General features: G+C 40.7%; 2 protein-coding genes, 1 long non-coding RNA gene and 1 other non-coding gene across 10 annotated transcripts; 2 read left to right on the plus strand and 2 right to left on the minus strand.

The window, feature by feature from the left end:
* Window positions 1-1,949: 1,949 nt before the first annotated feature.
* On the minus strand, window positions 1,950-6,350 carry LOC112291702 (BTB/POZ domain-containing protein At3g05675). Of its 6 annotated transcripts, none has more exons than XR_016506224.1 (7): window positions 5,885-6,350; window positions 5,062-5,180; window positions 4,567-4,742; window positions 3,733-4,260; window positions 3,064-3,558; window positions 2,427-2,787; window positions 1,950-2,136 (listed from the first exon to the last, which is right to left on the minus strand). XR_016506224.1 is itself a non-coding variant. In XM_073538957.2 (7 exons), the coding sequence occupies exons 3-6, from the start codon at window positions 4,726-4,728 to the stop codon at window positions 2,482-2,484; spliced, it is 1,491 nt and encodes a 496-aa protein (XP_073395058.1). In that variant the 5' UTR covers window positions 4,729-4,742; window positions 5,062-5,180; window positions 5,885-6,350; the 3' UTR covers window positions 1,950-2,136; window positions 2,455-2,481. The 6 variants fall into 6 exon arrangements, 5 of the variants coding, with proteins under 5 accessions (XP_073395058.1, XP_024395281.1, XP_024395283.1 ...); XM_073538957.2 differs by having other exon boundaries at window positions 2,455-2,787; XM_024539513.3 differs by lacking the exon at window positions 1,950-2,136 and having other exon boundaries at window positions 2,172-2,787.
* Window positions 6,023-6,804, plus strand: LOC149987798 (uncharacterized). The gene is made up of 2 exons (XR_016506226.1): window positions 6,023-6,172; window positions 6,669-6,804. It is a non-coding gene; the product is annotated as an uncharacterized LOC149987798 (long non-coding RNA).
* On the plus strand, window positions 6,669-11,109 carry LOC112291701 (ASI1-immunoprecipitated protein 3). Of its 2 annotated transcripts, none has more exons than XM_073538954.2 (9): window positions 6,669-6,888; window positions 7,528-7,808; window positions 8,030-8,092; window positions 8,281-9,084; window positions 9,243-9,386; window positions 9,648-9,731; window positions 9,880-9,939; window positions 10,060-10,146; window positions 10,352-11,109. In XM_073538954.2, the coding sequence occupies exons 2-9, from the start codon at window positions 7,590-7,592 to the stop codon at window positions 10,880-10,882; spliced, it is 1,992 nt and encodes a 663-aa protein (XP_073395055.1). In that variant the 5' UTR covers window positions 6,669-6,888; window positions 7,528-7,589; the 3' UTR covers window positions 10,883-11,109. The 2 variants fall into 2 exon arrangements, with proteins under 2 accessions (XP_073395055.1, XP_073395056.1); XM_073538955.2 differs by lacking the exon at window positions 6,669-6,888 and adding an exon at window positions 6,935-7,050.
* Window positions 11,110-11,614: 505 nt separating this feature from the next.
* LOC112291703 (uncharacterized protein At5g02240) lies at window positions 11,615-13,326 on the minus strand. The gene has a single exon (XR_016506225.1). It is a non-coding gene; the product is annotated as an uncharacterized protein At5g02240 (transcript).
* Between the last annotated feature and the right edge of the window lie 604 nt (window positions 13,327-13,930).

Here is a 13,930-nt window from a genome sequence, read left to right on the forward strand (position 1 = left end):
TTTTTTATTTGGTGCAAAAAATAATTTTTATAAGAGATTAGTACCAAAATTTCAATAGTATATAAAAAGAATACAACTTGCAATATTTGTTATGATCATTATGCACAATTCACTTACTTTTACTATGCCAAAAACAACCTCTATGTAGGCCTTAACTTTCCTTGCGTTTGTCTAAGTCCCAAATCCAAATAGACATGTCTTAATGCTCCAAGGTTATGCAAACAATTCTTCTTATTATTTTGTTTTGTTTTGTTTTTTACTTTCCCATTTATACTCCCATCTCTATAGTTGCATCTCTTCCTCCAATTTTGTGTGTACTTTGGTCCTCTTCTTGCCTATGTCTTTGTTTTGTAATTCTTATACAATTATCTCTTCTACAAGACATCAAGCTACTTATGCCTCTCTAGCACCCACATAAATGATTATTTTCTTGGTAATTATATAAGAAGCTACGTCAATACTTCTCCATAATCCACACAAATAGTTCTATTTTTGGAATTTTTATAACAATCTATTAATGTTTTTAAACATCCTCATTAATGATGGAATGCATCAATTTATTCAAAAATAAATTAATGAATAGTGACTACTATGTGGATACAATGATAGAGATTATGAAGTTGGGCTAATATTGAGAATAATTTGGATGTGTGTATTTACAATGAACTTTAAAAATTGAACAATTTATTTGCTTATAAGAAAAAAACACAATCAAGTTAAAACTTGATGATCTTAAATATTGCATAAATGGATTTTAACATTCAATGAATGTACCACACAACTAACAGAAGTGGAGACGTGAGCAAGAAAAAGCAAGAAGGGGTTGCCTATAAGACTTTTAGACATCAAGGAGATTGGGAATATTGACTAATGTAAAGGTAGGTGAGACCTACACATTGGCTATTTTTAAATCTCTAAAAAGTAAATGAAATTGCATTTGATAATTGGGACAAGTTAGTAGTTGAATGTTATATCAATAATGATTTGAAACTAGGAGATTATTAACTTTTTATTCAAAAAGAAACATTAAGAAGACCACATATTATACAAAATAAGAGTTATAATTCAATTAAAAAATAACTTTTCAATTATATTATACCAAAATCCTTGAAAATACTAATAAAAACTCTCTTTGTGAAAATACCAGGTATTTTTTTTAATTTATATATAAATGATTTTTTGCACATTAAAAAAAAAAAACAAACAAACAAACAAACAACAATTTAGTTGTATTATTAAAATTTTAAAAATTAATAGTAATATAGACAAATGAGAAGAAAATAGAAATTGTTGATAAGTAATTTTTTTGATGTATGCTATCTCAAGAAATGACATGAAGTTACATGTAAATAACATCAAATTGCATATTACGAATAATCATGTGCAACTAATTAAAATTTACTTAAGTTATCTCTTTGCAAATTATATATATATATATATATATATATATATCTGTCTATGAACAATATGATCTCAAATTCATTCTATAATTATTTTGAATTTTTAAACTAAATGATCAAATAAATAAATAAATAACACATTTTCTTTATAAAATTATTTTTATCCTTGTCAATTGAAGTAAAATAAAACCTAACTATGGCAAAAATATGCATCAATTACAGCAAATGGTGTTAATATCTTAAATTTTGTTTATGTAAAATAGAGGATCAGTCATAACATCAAATTATTTAGAAAAACACATACAATAGTACCTGGTAAATTCTCTAGTTTTTAAAACAACTCCCAAAAATCCTGTCAACATGACCATTTACCATGATTGACATTATACAAATCAAATGCATACTAACTTCGTTAATCAATACTTTTTTTTCCATTTGCCAGTATTTAAGAAATATGTAAATGGATTGGTACATTCTGAGATTGCTAAAGAGAAAATACACCACCTTCTGCAACGTCATTTTCTTCTTGACGTTACATTAACATGAACATATTCAACAAACATAGATTATTGTTACAGTTATACATGAGCATTTAGTTGTTTTATCATACGCATTTTTACTGCTCTAGTAAAGTAGCACTAAAATATTACACAATCTTGCTGAGTGGAATTCAGAGCGGAGACCAGTTTTACAGTTCTAAGCACTGATCCATGAAAGCCTACAGAATGTTTATCACCTGTGAAACAAACACTACATTCATTTGAGTGGTCATGACAGAATGACAATGTTGTTACTACAACCGAAGCCTTATACAAACAATATACATAGAGACTCTGTACATCTGGTTCATTGGCATATACTAGACTAAGCAACTTACTGACGATAGGCTCACTAACTTCTAAGCGTCGCCAACTGTTGGACTTTAAATGCTACCAGAAATGCCCGATCTTAACATGTCACCAGAAATTCCCCTCAATCTTTGCATTTCTCCGACAAACCTCAGAAGTAATGCGAGCAAAGACTAACCTGGGTCAGGTTCTATCTGCAAACTTACAGAAGCCTTGCCTACGAAGAATTGGGTTCAACAACCCTCTGACTCCACCTCTCCTTTTTCCATTGCAAGAGGTCGATTTGCTCTTCGGAACCAAGCATTAAAAGCATTCACGAGGTGCGGACAGTCTTCCAAGTTTTGAGTGGCGAAGCTCAGACACTGCTGCAGGAGTTTCTGAGACTCAGACATTGGTAGGGTGAGAATGATCTTCAAGAAGACGTCCTCAAGTTCTTGATGGAGCTGCTTGTTTTGAACCGCAGATAATTGGTTATCCCGAGACACGTTCCGAGACACAACCAACACAGGCAGCCAGTCCTTGACCAACTTCAGACGTACCTATGTATCAGAAATACCTCAAAAGTGTGAGTGAAAAGAAAGTATGTCAAAATAAAGCAGAGGAAGCATAGTAATTCGGGACATAGCCACTCAGAAACAAAGAACCGTTTGTACAGAAACGAAAAGCAATGAGTTATGCATTTACATCTAATTAGAGGTATCTACACTAAAGGAGAGAAATAATCCAAAAGGCAGAGCAGCTCCTAGTTGCATTAACGTAGATGAAAACTACAATAGAACGGTGGCAAACTTGAAGGGGCCCAGTTAAGTGTTTACCTGCTGCGAGGCAATGATAGACCCACAAGCAACAGCACTCGCTAAGCGACAGGTGCAGCGAAGCACAAGAGAAGAGAGGCCAGGCGCAATATTTTTCCAGGTGTCATCACTGAATGCACGTTTTAAATTCGCTGCGAATGCTCCTTGCTCACTCCACTCTACAACTGCGGTTTCTGCAACCTTCAGTTCTATCATTCTTTCAACTATCCAAAACAAATGCTTTCCTTTGACGACTGCAGTGTGAAGATTTTGTCTCTGGAGGGCTTCGATTTCATCGTGGCGGCCCCTCACGTTAGGGCTGGCGTACTCTTCTACAGAGTCCTTTACAGTTTTCAAACTAAGAGCAAACGCCTTGTCCAAAACCTGCCGAAGTGTGTCCCTAGAGGCGTGTCCACTCAAGAATTGAGCTACAAAAGCCTTCACACTGGCGCCGTTCTGATGGTTGTGGGTAGCTGCATATACCAGCCCATTGAACATGTCCACAACTGCAGTTTCCTTCACAATGAGAAGTAGAGTCAGCTTTAAAGAGGTGTCCAAACTCAACCCTGAAGACGAATGCAAGTAAACCAGGCTGCATACTAAGAACTTTTCGAAATTAACATTTAAAATTATAACAGTGAATTCTACACAGATCCAAGCACTCAAATGACTAAGGTTCAATTCACTCACCTTAACAGGACTAAGTCTTGCAAGCAGTGCGGAAGACTCTTCAAGTTGTAAATATGATACAAGGTGAACAATCTGCCGTTCTTCTTCCCTACTCCACGCAACTGCTTCCAGGAATCTCACGCAGACAGAAATACAGTGATCATATAGAAGCTCTGCTGCTACGGGAAGGATACTTAAAGCACTTTCCACATCACATATAGTCCCGTCAAAATCGTGTGTATACATAAGTTTTAATGTTGCTATGTAAGAGCTTACGGACCGTCCGGAAGCAACGCTGAGATTTATGTGGATGAATTTAGAAGCCCTCCTTCCTTCCTGTGTTGACGTCCGCGGTTGATCCTGCCATCTGTCTGAGAAGAGCGCATCGAAGTAACGACATTGTTTCAAAACATGAACATGGACACGGACTTCAGCTATGTCTTCCGTAACATCTTCAGATTTGTTTTCTTCTTCCGATAGAGAACACTTGTCTCGCTGTAAGTGTAGAAACACATCTGTTGTACTTGGGTCACCAAATACAAAAGTCTCCTGCCAAGAGAATAACATACATTTATAACACTCAGCTGCCATTTCGTAAGAGATTTGTTCAAGGCTACATTTTCAAAGTTGCAGAGCTGGGGCTCTGAAAATCATGCGCAGACATGGATTCAAGGTGAACCTTCGCATCATACCATCCCGTCCATCACTCATCTGTATTAGAGCAACCAAGAAGCTTTTTACTCTGATCAACTACTTACGCGACGATATGTATGAAAGACATTTAAAACAACTGGTAATTTGACTCTACAAAAAGGATGCATGGTATGATATACACCAACGGTAAGCTGAACTTACCGAATCATTGGCCTCATCCATGCAAGATTCTGGGTACAGGTTGGAGGAGCGATCGATGCTCTCCAAACGCTGTCGTTTCAAAGATGCATGCATCCCCGTTGTAGTAGAGATCAAAACTGAATTCTGGCACACTTCTTCCTTCATCTTCGTACCTGCAACCATACAGAAAGAAAATCCTGCAACCATACAGAAAGAAAATCTGTGTAATAAAGCAGAAAGCGAGCGAGCGAGAGAGGTCGGGGAACTGTAAGAATCCACAAAGAGTGATGAAAGCTTTGTAAGATTATGACCGAACCGAATGAAGGTAGACAAGCATATGTCAAGAATTACATAAATCTTGGGATCGCAACAATATTATCGATGCAATCCCGACCCAAAACTCGCGACAACATCTGAGGTCTCACAAATTGTAAAACAAAACTGAAAAGTCTCCAGTAGCTGCCGATTGCATCCAGAACTATCCAGATGATATAAGTTGGCCAAGATTCCTATTACCTCAGAACAAAAAAGAACTCATCATCCTCCTCCAGCAAACCTTAGTTCCACCAACGAAATTTCGCAGAGCGTTTTCATCTCTGAAAAACCAGATCCAACTTCCAAACAATCATCTCCCTCTGCTCTCCAATACACATTTCGTGAATTAGACATTGCACTCAAGGCTTTCTTTCTAATGTGCATGAGAAACATTTAATCAGGAACACAACAACAAATTCTGCCAAACAGGGAGGTTACTTTCCAAACAGTTTTGCATGGGCGGTTACTTGAGGTAACCTTAATTGAAACTTCGAGGGAATCGCCCCACAAATGATCAAACACAAAATCCTTTGAATACAACTAAAACTTGAACCCTAAACGAGGGAAACACCAAAACATCCGAGCTTAGAATTTCGAAATCATAAAATTTGACGATCATGGAGCTCAGCGCAGGTCATTCTCGCACTGGACTGTAGATTTCAACTCTCTACGGACGACATTTCATTCATCGTCAGCATGCAAAACGGCAGCTGGATCCGCACGTACATAATTTCCCATATAATAATCACTAGAATGGAACCGAAACACACATGGAAAAGAACTTGATCACACGAGAGGAGCTTCATTAATGACAATCACTAAAATCTTATGAGAACAGAGAACCTCTGCATCAGCACTTAGTCCAAGTAAAGAATCACCATGCAAGTTGTATTTGCAAGCGGGAAATTCTTCCACGTAACAAAATATCCACGTCAGAATGGTCCTCAATCTAAAACCTGCGGATCACTAAACCCCAGCCAACAACTTCCAAATCCTCGAAGATGGGGCGAGTGATTCGACCCACCTAATCTCCGAGACAAGAAATCGCAATCGCAGCATCATCGACAGCGAGCAGAGAGGTAGTTAGTGATTGCTCGCTGGGGCCTGCGGAATCCGCCACGGTTCATACCACAAGGGGATGACGACACAGTGAAACCAGGAAATGGCGTGCCGAGAACGGCTACTTGGGCTGAAGGAGCGAGGCCGTGGAGGAGACCAAGCGAGGACTGGGACAATGTGGATTGGGGTTTCGCGGAGGCCTGCGCGCACTCCAAACAAGACGAAGATGTCGTCACACGTCATTCAAGTCACAGTGAGTGAGATAGCTCGAGAGCACCCAATTGCCTTCGCATCCTTCGCACCGTTGTCCATTTTAAAAAGACTTGGTTCGGGAGAAGACGAGAGGGAGGCGACTTTTCTAAAAAAAACCGTTTCGTGTTTTTTCCCAAATTGGTCGATGCAACCAGATGGGGTTCGAATACTTGTTTGTTGCGATGCGGCATGTCCATCTTGCTTCCTCACCCACCTTATAACTTTGTGTTTTATTCGTAATTGTCTGCCTCCATCTTGTGCTTATTAGCGCTCTAATCTACTAACCATTTCAACCTCACATCATAGTAGAAAAATAAACACAATTGTAGCAAATTTTTTGAAGGATTTTCTTTTCTGTATGCATCGGCACCAGCATCTCAATATGTTACTCCGTTATCGAATTTTACCATTAAAGATATGCGACTAAAGTGTCCATGCATTGCTCAGGATGAAAGAAACACATCCATTTTTAAGCTTGTGCACTTTCCAACCCACAGGATGAGATCCATGTTTGTGGGTCCAGCTGCACACAGAAACACTGTTGCTTCGATGGCCTCGATGGCCGACACCGAACAACGCCACTTGGCGTGCTTTCCTTGTGACTTCTTCGGCCTTCGCCATTCCGTAGACCTGCACAACTGCGCCTCTCGAAGTGTGATTTTCGGAAGGTTTCGGATGCTGAAGTTGCTTTCAGTTAGCTGCGAGCGTGGAGTGCAGGTACGTGCCCGTGCTGCCTCGATTTTAGGGTCCCTCGATGAGAGATGGTGGAGAGGATAAGAGATGGCGGAGAGGATTCTCGCTATTGGGGAGTGGTTGAAATGGGGAGCCTGCAAAGGAGAGGTTGAGTTCCAAAATCTGGGGCATGGAGAACGAACTAAGGTCGAGTCCATTTGATTAGTCGTGTTTGAAGCGGATTGCTGCAATGGGTAGCAGCCTTTTGTAGCTTTAGATGCTTTAGCGTGTTGGTGTAGGAGCTGTAGTTGTAGAGATACTATGAGCCATTGTATTTTCGATGCTTTCGGGGTGTCTCGCTTGGAAACGTGATTGAAGTGGTTGTGCTCTAAGTCATGGTTCTCCGCTGGTGGTTGCTGTTAAGGTAGAGGTTTGGGGACTGTAAGTGGGTGTGGTTTCTTTGATTTTTATCAGGCGGTGAATGCTTGTGAAATGACAAGAAACAGCGTCTTCTTTGTATACCTATATATCATCGTGGGGATTCCTTGTCACTGCAAAGGTTTCGTCGGTCCGTCATCGTAACATTGGCATGTGTGTTACTATCTCTTCGTGGGTTTTGAGGGTTTTATTCTGCATAATTACCACTAATTTTCGTTACTTGCTTACTTTGTATCGGTGGGGTAGATCTGTTTTGGAGAGAATTTGAAAGAAAAAAAGGGCAAGGTCATCAATCCTCACACTCGAATATGGGGAAAAGGAAGCTTGAAAGTGACTTAGATGACGAACTGGATGGAGACGGCAGAACCCATAAAGCTCCCGGAGGATACAATAGTGACGAAGAAATACCTTCTGAGGTTAAAGTCATAGGAAAGATTATGGAAAAGAAAGAAAGCATGAATGGCAAGGCAGATAAGGGAAGGGCGTTGTATCAGGCCTTTGAAGTGGACGACAATCTCTACGAAGTTGTAAGGAATTTCAGATTATTACCTGGTTCGCTATCAGTTGATAGGGGATGTTGCTCTACATTGCATTGCACTATGTCAATGTTAGGCTTAGTGGCTGCTATTGTGCATAACCACTAAACCGATTGCAAGCTGTTAATCTACTAGAGAAAGCCAGTGGCATCTCTTCGAGTAAAGCTCCAGGCGGTTTTCTTACGAACCTTGTATTTTGAACATTCTGACAGGATGATGCTGTCCTTATCACGCCTGAAAGTCCCAGCCAGAAACCGTATGTGGCTATTATTAAGGTACTCTTGCAAAGGCCTCTTTCTGCTACTCGTTATGTTCCATTACTTAGGCTTAAACTTCAACCATGTTTGTGTTTTCTTAAAAACAATACCAGGTCATTTTTCACAAACTTTTGCAAGTACTTGTAACGATGAAGAGGATTTGGATTAGTTACGTATGGGACAACTTTTTATCTCTTTTTATGCAGAAAATCATGCAGGCGAAAGATGGAACGGTTCAGATTGAAGGTCAGTGGTTCTACAGACCTGAGGAGGCCGATAAGAAAGGTGGAGGTACATGGGCATCATCAGATTCCAGGGAGCTTTTTTACAGCTTCCACATTGATGAGGTATCAGCGGAGTCTGTTATGCATAAATGTCAAGTTCATTTCGTTCCTCCAAACAAGCAGCTACCTCAGCGGCACAAACATCCAGGTTTCATAGTTCGCCGGGTGTATGATGCGTGTGAAAAGAAGCTTTTCAACCTCACCGATAAAGATTACGAGGACCCTATGCAAGAGGAGATTGATCTCCTTGTTCAAAAAACTCGCGAGGCCCTTGGAGAATTGCCCGACATTACTGGGGATGAGCCTGTTGCCCCTGCTGAAGAGGAAGCTTCTACAGAGCTCAATTTCAAGCGAAAGGTCCCTGCGAAGAGGACAGTTGCACCATTGAATTTAAAGAGCGAAGAGTTTTATGGTAGCGAGCCGAAAATGCAATCTATGACACCAACCGAGAAAACCGATACCCTAAAAGTTGAGACTCCCACTAGTGCTGTGAGTACAGACCAAGAGATTTCCACCTTATTAAATAACCAAGGTGTCCTTACCGGTGTTCATGCGCGAGACCGTTGGCTAGAAAAACTAGTGCACACGATTCGGGATCTTTGTGGAGGCGGAAAAAGCTTTCATGTAAGAAATGGAAACGAAGGGGAGGAGGATGCTAATAAGGCACTCAATGAGGCTGAAGCTGAAGGAGATAATCAGTGTTCAGGAAGGAAGAAAAGTTTCTTGGTAAGTGTTTTGGTTCCACCTTCCAATGCTTTATTTTCACGAAATTCTGAATTAACAGCTGGTCACCTCTAGATAAATTTGACTTCTATTTTATTGCATCATTTTTTAACATAAAATAATGACAGAGATTCAAATATGTGTTGTTTGAATTTTCCCAGGGAGAGGGAGATCTTACCTGGCCTGAGATTGCTCCTGTAGCTGTTGAAGTAGCTTATGCACTGGAAAAACTAGCTAATGATTCACTTGGCATTGATTTACATAAGTACAACCTTAAAATGCGCTCACTAGACTTTAATGTCAAGGTAATATCACATCCTCTCTTCCCTCATAGTCACGCGAAAGGCATAAAATACTTTCTGTGCTGCTTTCAGATTTACTTACGTTCTATGATCACCAGACATATTCTGATCACCATTGTTCCTGATTTTTATTCATATATATATTTAAAATTTTGCAATATCATGTGTATTGAATAGTGCATCATCAGAGCATGTTCCGAGACTTTCTGGATCACAAACAGGCCCTCTCATCGAAACATGACTGTTCTTTGTGATTACGAGCAGAACAACAACGTTTTGGCACGTCGTCTATTGAGTAAGGAACTGCGACCGGATGCAGTAATAAACATGACTCCCGCTGAATTGAAGGTTTGTACCACAATTGTGCCCCAAAAGTAGTCTTTCGCAGAGATTGAATTTCTGCACCCGATTGCTCTATGACCTGAGTTGATAAGGATTCTCATTTGACTGGTAAAGGATTCTTATGTATTTACGTCCATGCCTATACTTTCTTCAGGATGGATACTTAACAACAGAGAGGGAAGATCAAGCACCTCCCGAGCCAGAGGCAATGCAGGTTATTGCCCTCCACCATAGCTGTTTCTGTTTTTGTCGTAAACTTGTTTCATTGTGTGCACTTCCATAATTCTCTTCGAAATCAAGAACGTTCTGTGTGCTGATATGAATCTGGTAGCAGATGGCAGATGTGCGGTGTTCAATATGCGGAGAACGAGAAGTGGGTGTCATTGATATCATACATGTCAGTTATGGCGACCGCTACCAAGTACGTTTATGGGTTAATTTTCTTTTTAAGATTGTGGTTCCTCAATTGACCTAGAAATGCGATTCTCTTGAGTCTAAGTTTATTTACTGAAGCATAGGTGGCGCTGAGTAGTTTTCGAGTCGTCGTAATGGTCAAAGTATGCACTGAAAAAGTATCACACTTTCAAACAGTTCACAAGTTGGTTTTTCATTATAAATACGTGCAGCTGGAATGTCTGAAGTGCGGCAATACGTGGTACTCAGCGAGGGATGCGGTCTCCTCACTAGTAATCAAGACTACCACAGTCCCTCGGAATGTGGGGATAGCCCCATGGGCAACTTCCAAATTTGAGGAAGTGGAGAAAGACATTCAAGGAGATACAGCCAAACCCCTTGCAGAGAATGGCCCTGCGCAAGTACTGCAGCCTCAAACGGGCGTGACACTGCCCTACACCGCCGATAGGACAGGAAACAAACCACACACAGACATGCAAGTCTCCCTATCCCATCCACCAAATCATTATGCTGAAGTTGAGAACGTTCTCAACGAGCATCTTCCTGTGACGAACCCGGTTGTAGAAGATTTCGTGAATGCTAACCTGCAACAAGCTGTGGATACTGAGGATAAGCAGTCTACACTACCTCAAAACGGAAGAGACATCGAACTTGTTGACTCCGAGGATAAGCCATCACTTCCTGAGCCACATTCTGACACCAGAAGCGAGTTAGAGAAACCCCATGTGGATGGGATTATCTAAGATTTTCTTCCAGGAAACACTGGTACAGATGGTAGCACTAAACCTCTATGAGTCACATAGCTGGGACTCACTAGATCTCAGTTTTGAGTTTAGAAAAGAAGCTTACTTGGAGGTAACAGTCAGGAGTCAACCAAACTCTATGTCAGAAGAGAGGTTATGCATTTGTCTCTGCCGTGATTAGAATGTAATGGGAGATTTTCTTAGTGCTCATTATTTGTTGATTTAAATCTCGGTGAAGACCTTGTGAAGCAGTTTACCACTTTAGAGTTATCTCATCAGTGCATGGTCCAGCATTGTGAAGTTGGACTCCGGCTTGGATGCGGTGACTCATCTATTCATAGCCCACGACTAACCAATGAGTCATCACTGAAGTCATCACTGAAGATCTAAATGCTCGACACAATTTCAACAAAGCAAACACAATACAAACCCAATATAATTATACTCTACTCATTCACGAAAGATTTGCTTACGAACCCACAGCAATTCTCGGGTTGTTGCGTCTCGAATGTAATATGATTAATTGTAACGTTTCCATCGTTCGGTTTTTGTGCAGAGGATGGCTGAAATGGCATCGAACATGCACTAGGAGAGAAGAAAATTAACAGTTGAGCATCTAAAACCTGGTCACTCAGCCGGATAAGATATCTTCTTAGAGAAAAGCAGTTCGATCTCTGCTACACCGCACGTTTAGAACCATTGCGTGATAACAATGAGGACGAGATCAAGAAGTGATTATAAATTTTAGTAAGCACAATTAAATTTATTGGCTACAACTGGAGGTACCGGCCGGAGGAAATAACACCAGGAATGTTGAGACTAAAACCTCGAGAGGGTTCAGAAAACCCTTATTCGAATCAAGCGTCACAGAGATGGAAGGTGTTACGGAATCTGCCAACCTCTCAGCTGTTTATCCTGCCATTGATGCAGGGCTTCGAATGCTTACAAAGACCCTTGCCACGTCGGAAACAATGCACGATAAACTGTCTAAAAGCAGGAATTAGTGAAGGGCTACAGTAACTCTTAATTAGTAAACACCTTTATTTCTACAAGTGATCACCTAATCTAAATCCTAAGTACAAAAGGGTGGAGGCTCTCAACAGATGGATAGAACCAAAAGCGGTTGTTGACAATTGAAGTTGAAGAAAAGCATCTCAAGATTTCCCGATAGAAAACTCTCATAAAAAATATGATAGAAAGCTCATCTTTCTCCGTAAAAGTGGCTGCATCCTTCGCAAATCACGGTCAACTAGAGCTATTCCTAGACCATAATCTCATTCCGCGTTCTTGGCAATCCTTGTTGAGTGCTCTGTAGCACAACACAGCATGATCTAAATCAAAATTTGGAAGTGACTCCTGCGTAAATTGATCTGAAGTCCGTGGTGGGAGTACCCTCTCCCTCGGGCTTTGACGCCAAATCCAATGCCTTGTTCTTGGCTTCCTCGATCAAAAGCGCCTGGATGGCCATCTCTGCAACATCAGCCCTGGAGACAGTCCTGGTCTGCGTCTGCAAAAGCTCGTCGTCTTTCCCAATCAGCAACTCTCGAACCCCTCCCTCTTTGTCTTGCAAGCCCCCAGCTCTGATAATCGTGTAGGGCACTCCACACTCAGACAAGTACTTCTCCGCCTTCCGCTTCCATACCAGTATATTGCCGTTTCCCAAAGAGTTCAACGGATTGGCTTCATCAGTTCCTCCCATAGATCCCACTAAGACAATCTGCTTCGCACCAGCAGCTATCGCAGCGTCAATTTGAGCTTTCTGACCAATCCAGTCAACTTCCTCAGGGGAACCGCCTTCGACGTAGTAAAACTCAGGGCGCCCGCCTTGAGTAGGATCAAATCCAGGCTTCGGCTTAGGCACAGCGCTGGTAAGGATTATCAACGCATCAATTCCTTCAAATGCTGCGCCAATGCTCTCAGGCTTAACAACATCACCAACGAAGACACCGTCACCTCCGAGAGCTTCCTTCCCTTCCTCCGTTCTCACTAAACCTCTCGCCACAAACTGGCCATCCTTCTCTTTCAGCTTCTGGAATGCTAACCTTCCCGTGCGTCCTCCTGCGCCGGTAACAAGAACGGTCATCTTATCCGCAGAATCCGCCATTGCCAGCACTCTCACGGTTCGCCCTGCTCTCGGAACCTTCAGAGCTAGCGACCTCCATAGCGACGACGATTGTGGCACCACGGAGCTGGAGCTCGAGAACGCGCCACAGTGAACCGTTTGAGACCGCGATTGGTTTAGCGCCAATGAAGTAGGGGCAGTGGAATGTGATTGAGAAGCTAGTTTGGACGTCGCAGGGAAGAGGGGTCGCGAGAGGAGGGGCGAAGAAGAGGAGGAGAGCGCCGTCGCCATAGCCATCGCCATTGCTGCAAAACGAGATTGAGAAGCTCTGATCTCTCTCTCGTCTCTCCCAAGTGTCTTTCGCGGACTGTGCTTCTTCATCTGTTCCCCATGGATACATGATGCTATCCAGACTTTTCGTAGATATATTTGCTCCCGTATACACATCTCGTCGCTGCTATCCGAGTTTATTTTTAATTAAAATTATATTAAATGCAAAAGTGTGCACATTACACATGGTGACATATTTATATTTTACTGTGGAACCCTGCCATCTTTTTCTTTTTCTTTTTTTTTTTTTTTTTTGTTGTGAAATTCGGTCAGATTTTTTTTCACTCAACCAAATTAACATAACATTAACTGGTTTTTATTTTAATTTTGTTTTATATATATCGTTTATTTTTATAATAGAAATTAAAACACTTACATTTTCATTCAAGTATAATAAAATAACTGCACAATTTGGTTGTATACTTCAATTTTAAGTAGCTTCAGAAATTCTTATAAAACAGATCCTAGATATTTTTATGATTAACTTGAAATTTTGATGGTTTCAATTTTAGAAGTATACAAATACAGGTGTCAAAAAGTCTTAGAAAAATATCAACATAAAAAATTTATACAATTTTTTTTTTAAATCTAAATAATAAATGTTAATGTTGGCATTATGGATTTAAATACTATCTTGAATGTTCTCTGAAGAAAAA

Source organism: Physcomitrium patens, chromosome 14 (genome assembly GCF_059467195.1).
Source record: "Physcomitrium patens ecotype Gransden chromosome 14, ASM5946719v1, whole genome shotgun sequence".
Taxonomy (NCBI): domain Eukaryota; kingdom Viridiplantae; phylum Streptophyta; class Bryopsida; order Funariales; family Funariaceae; genus Physcomitrium; species Physcomitrium patens.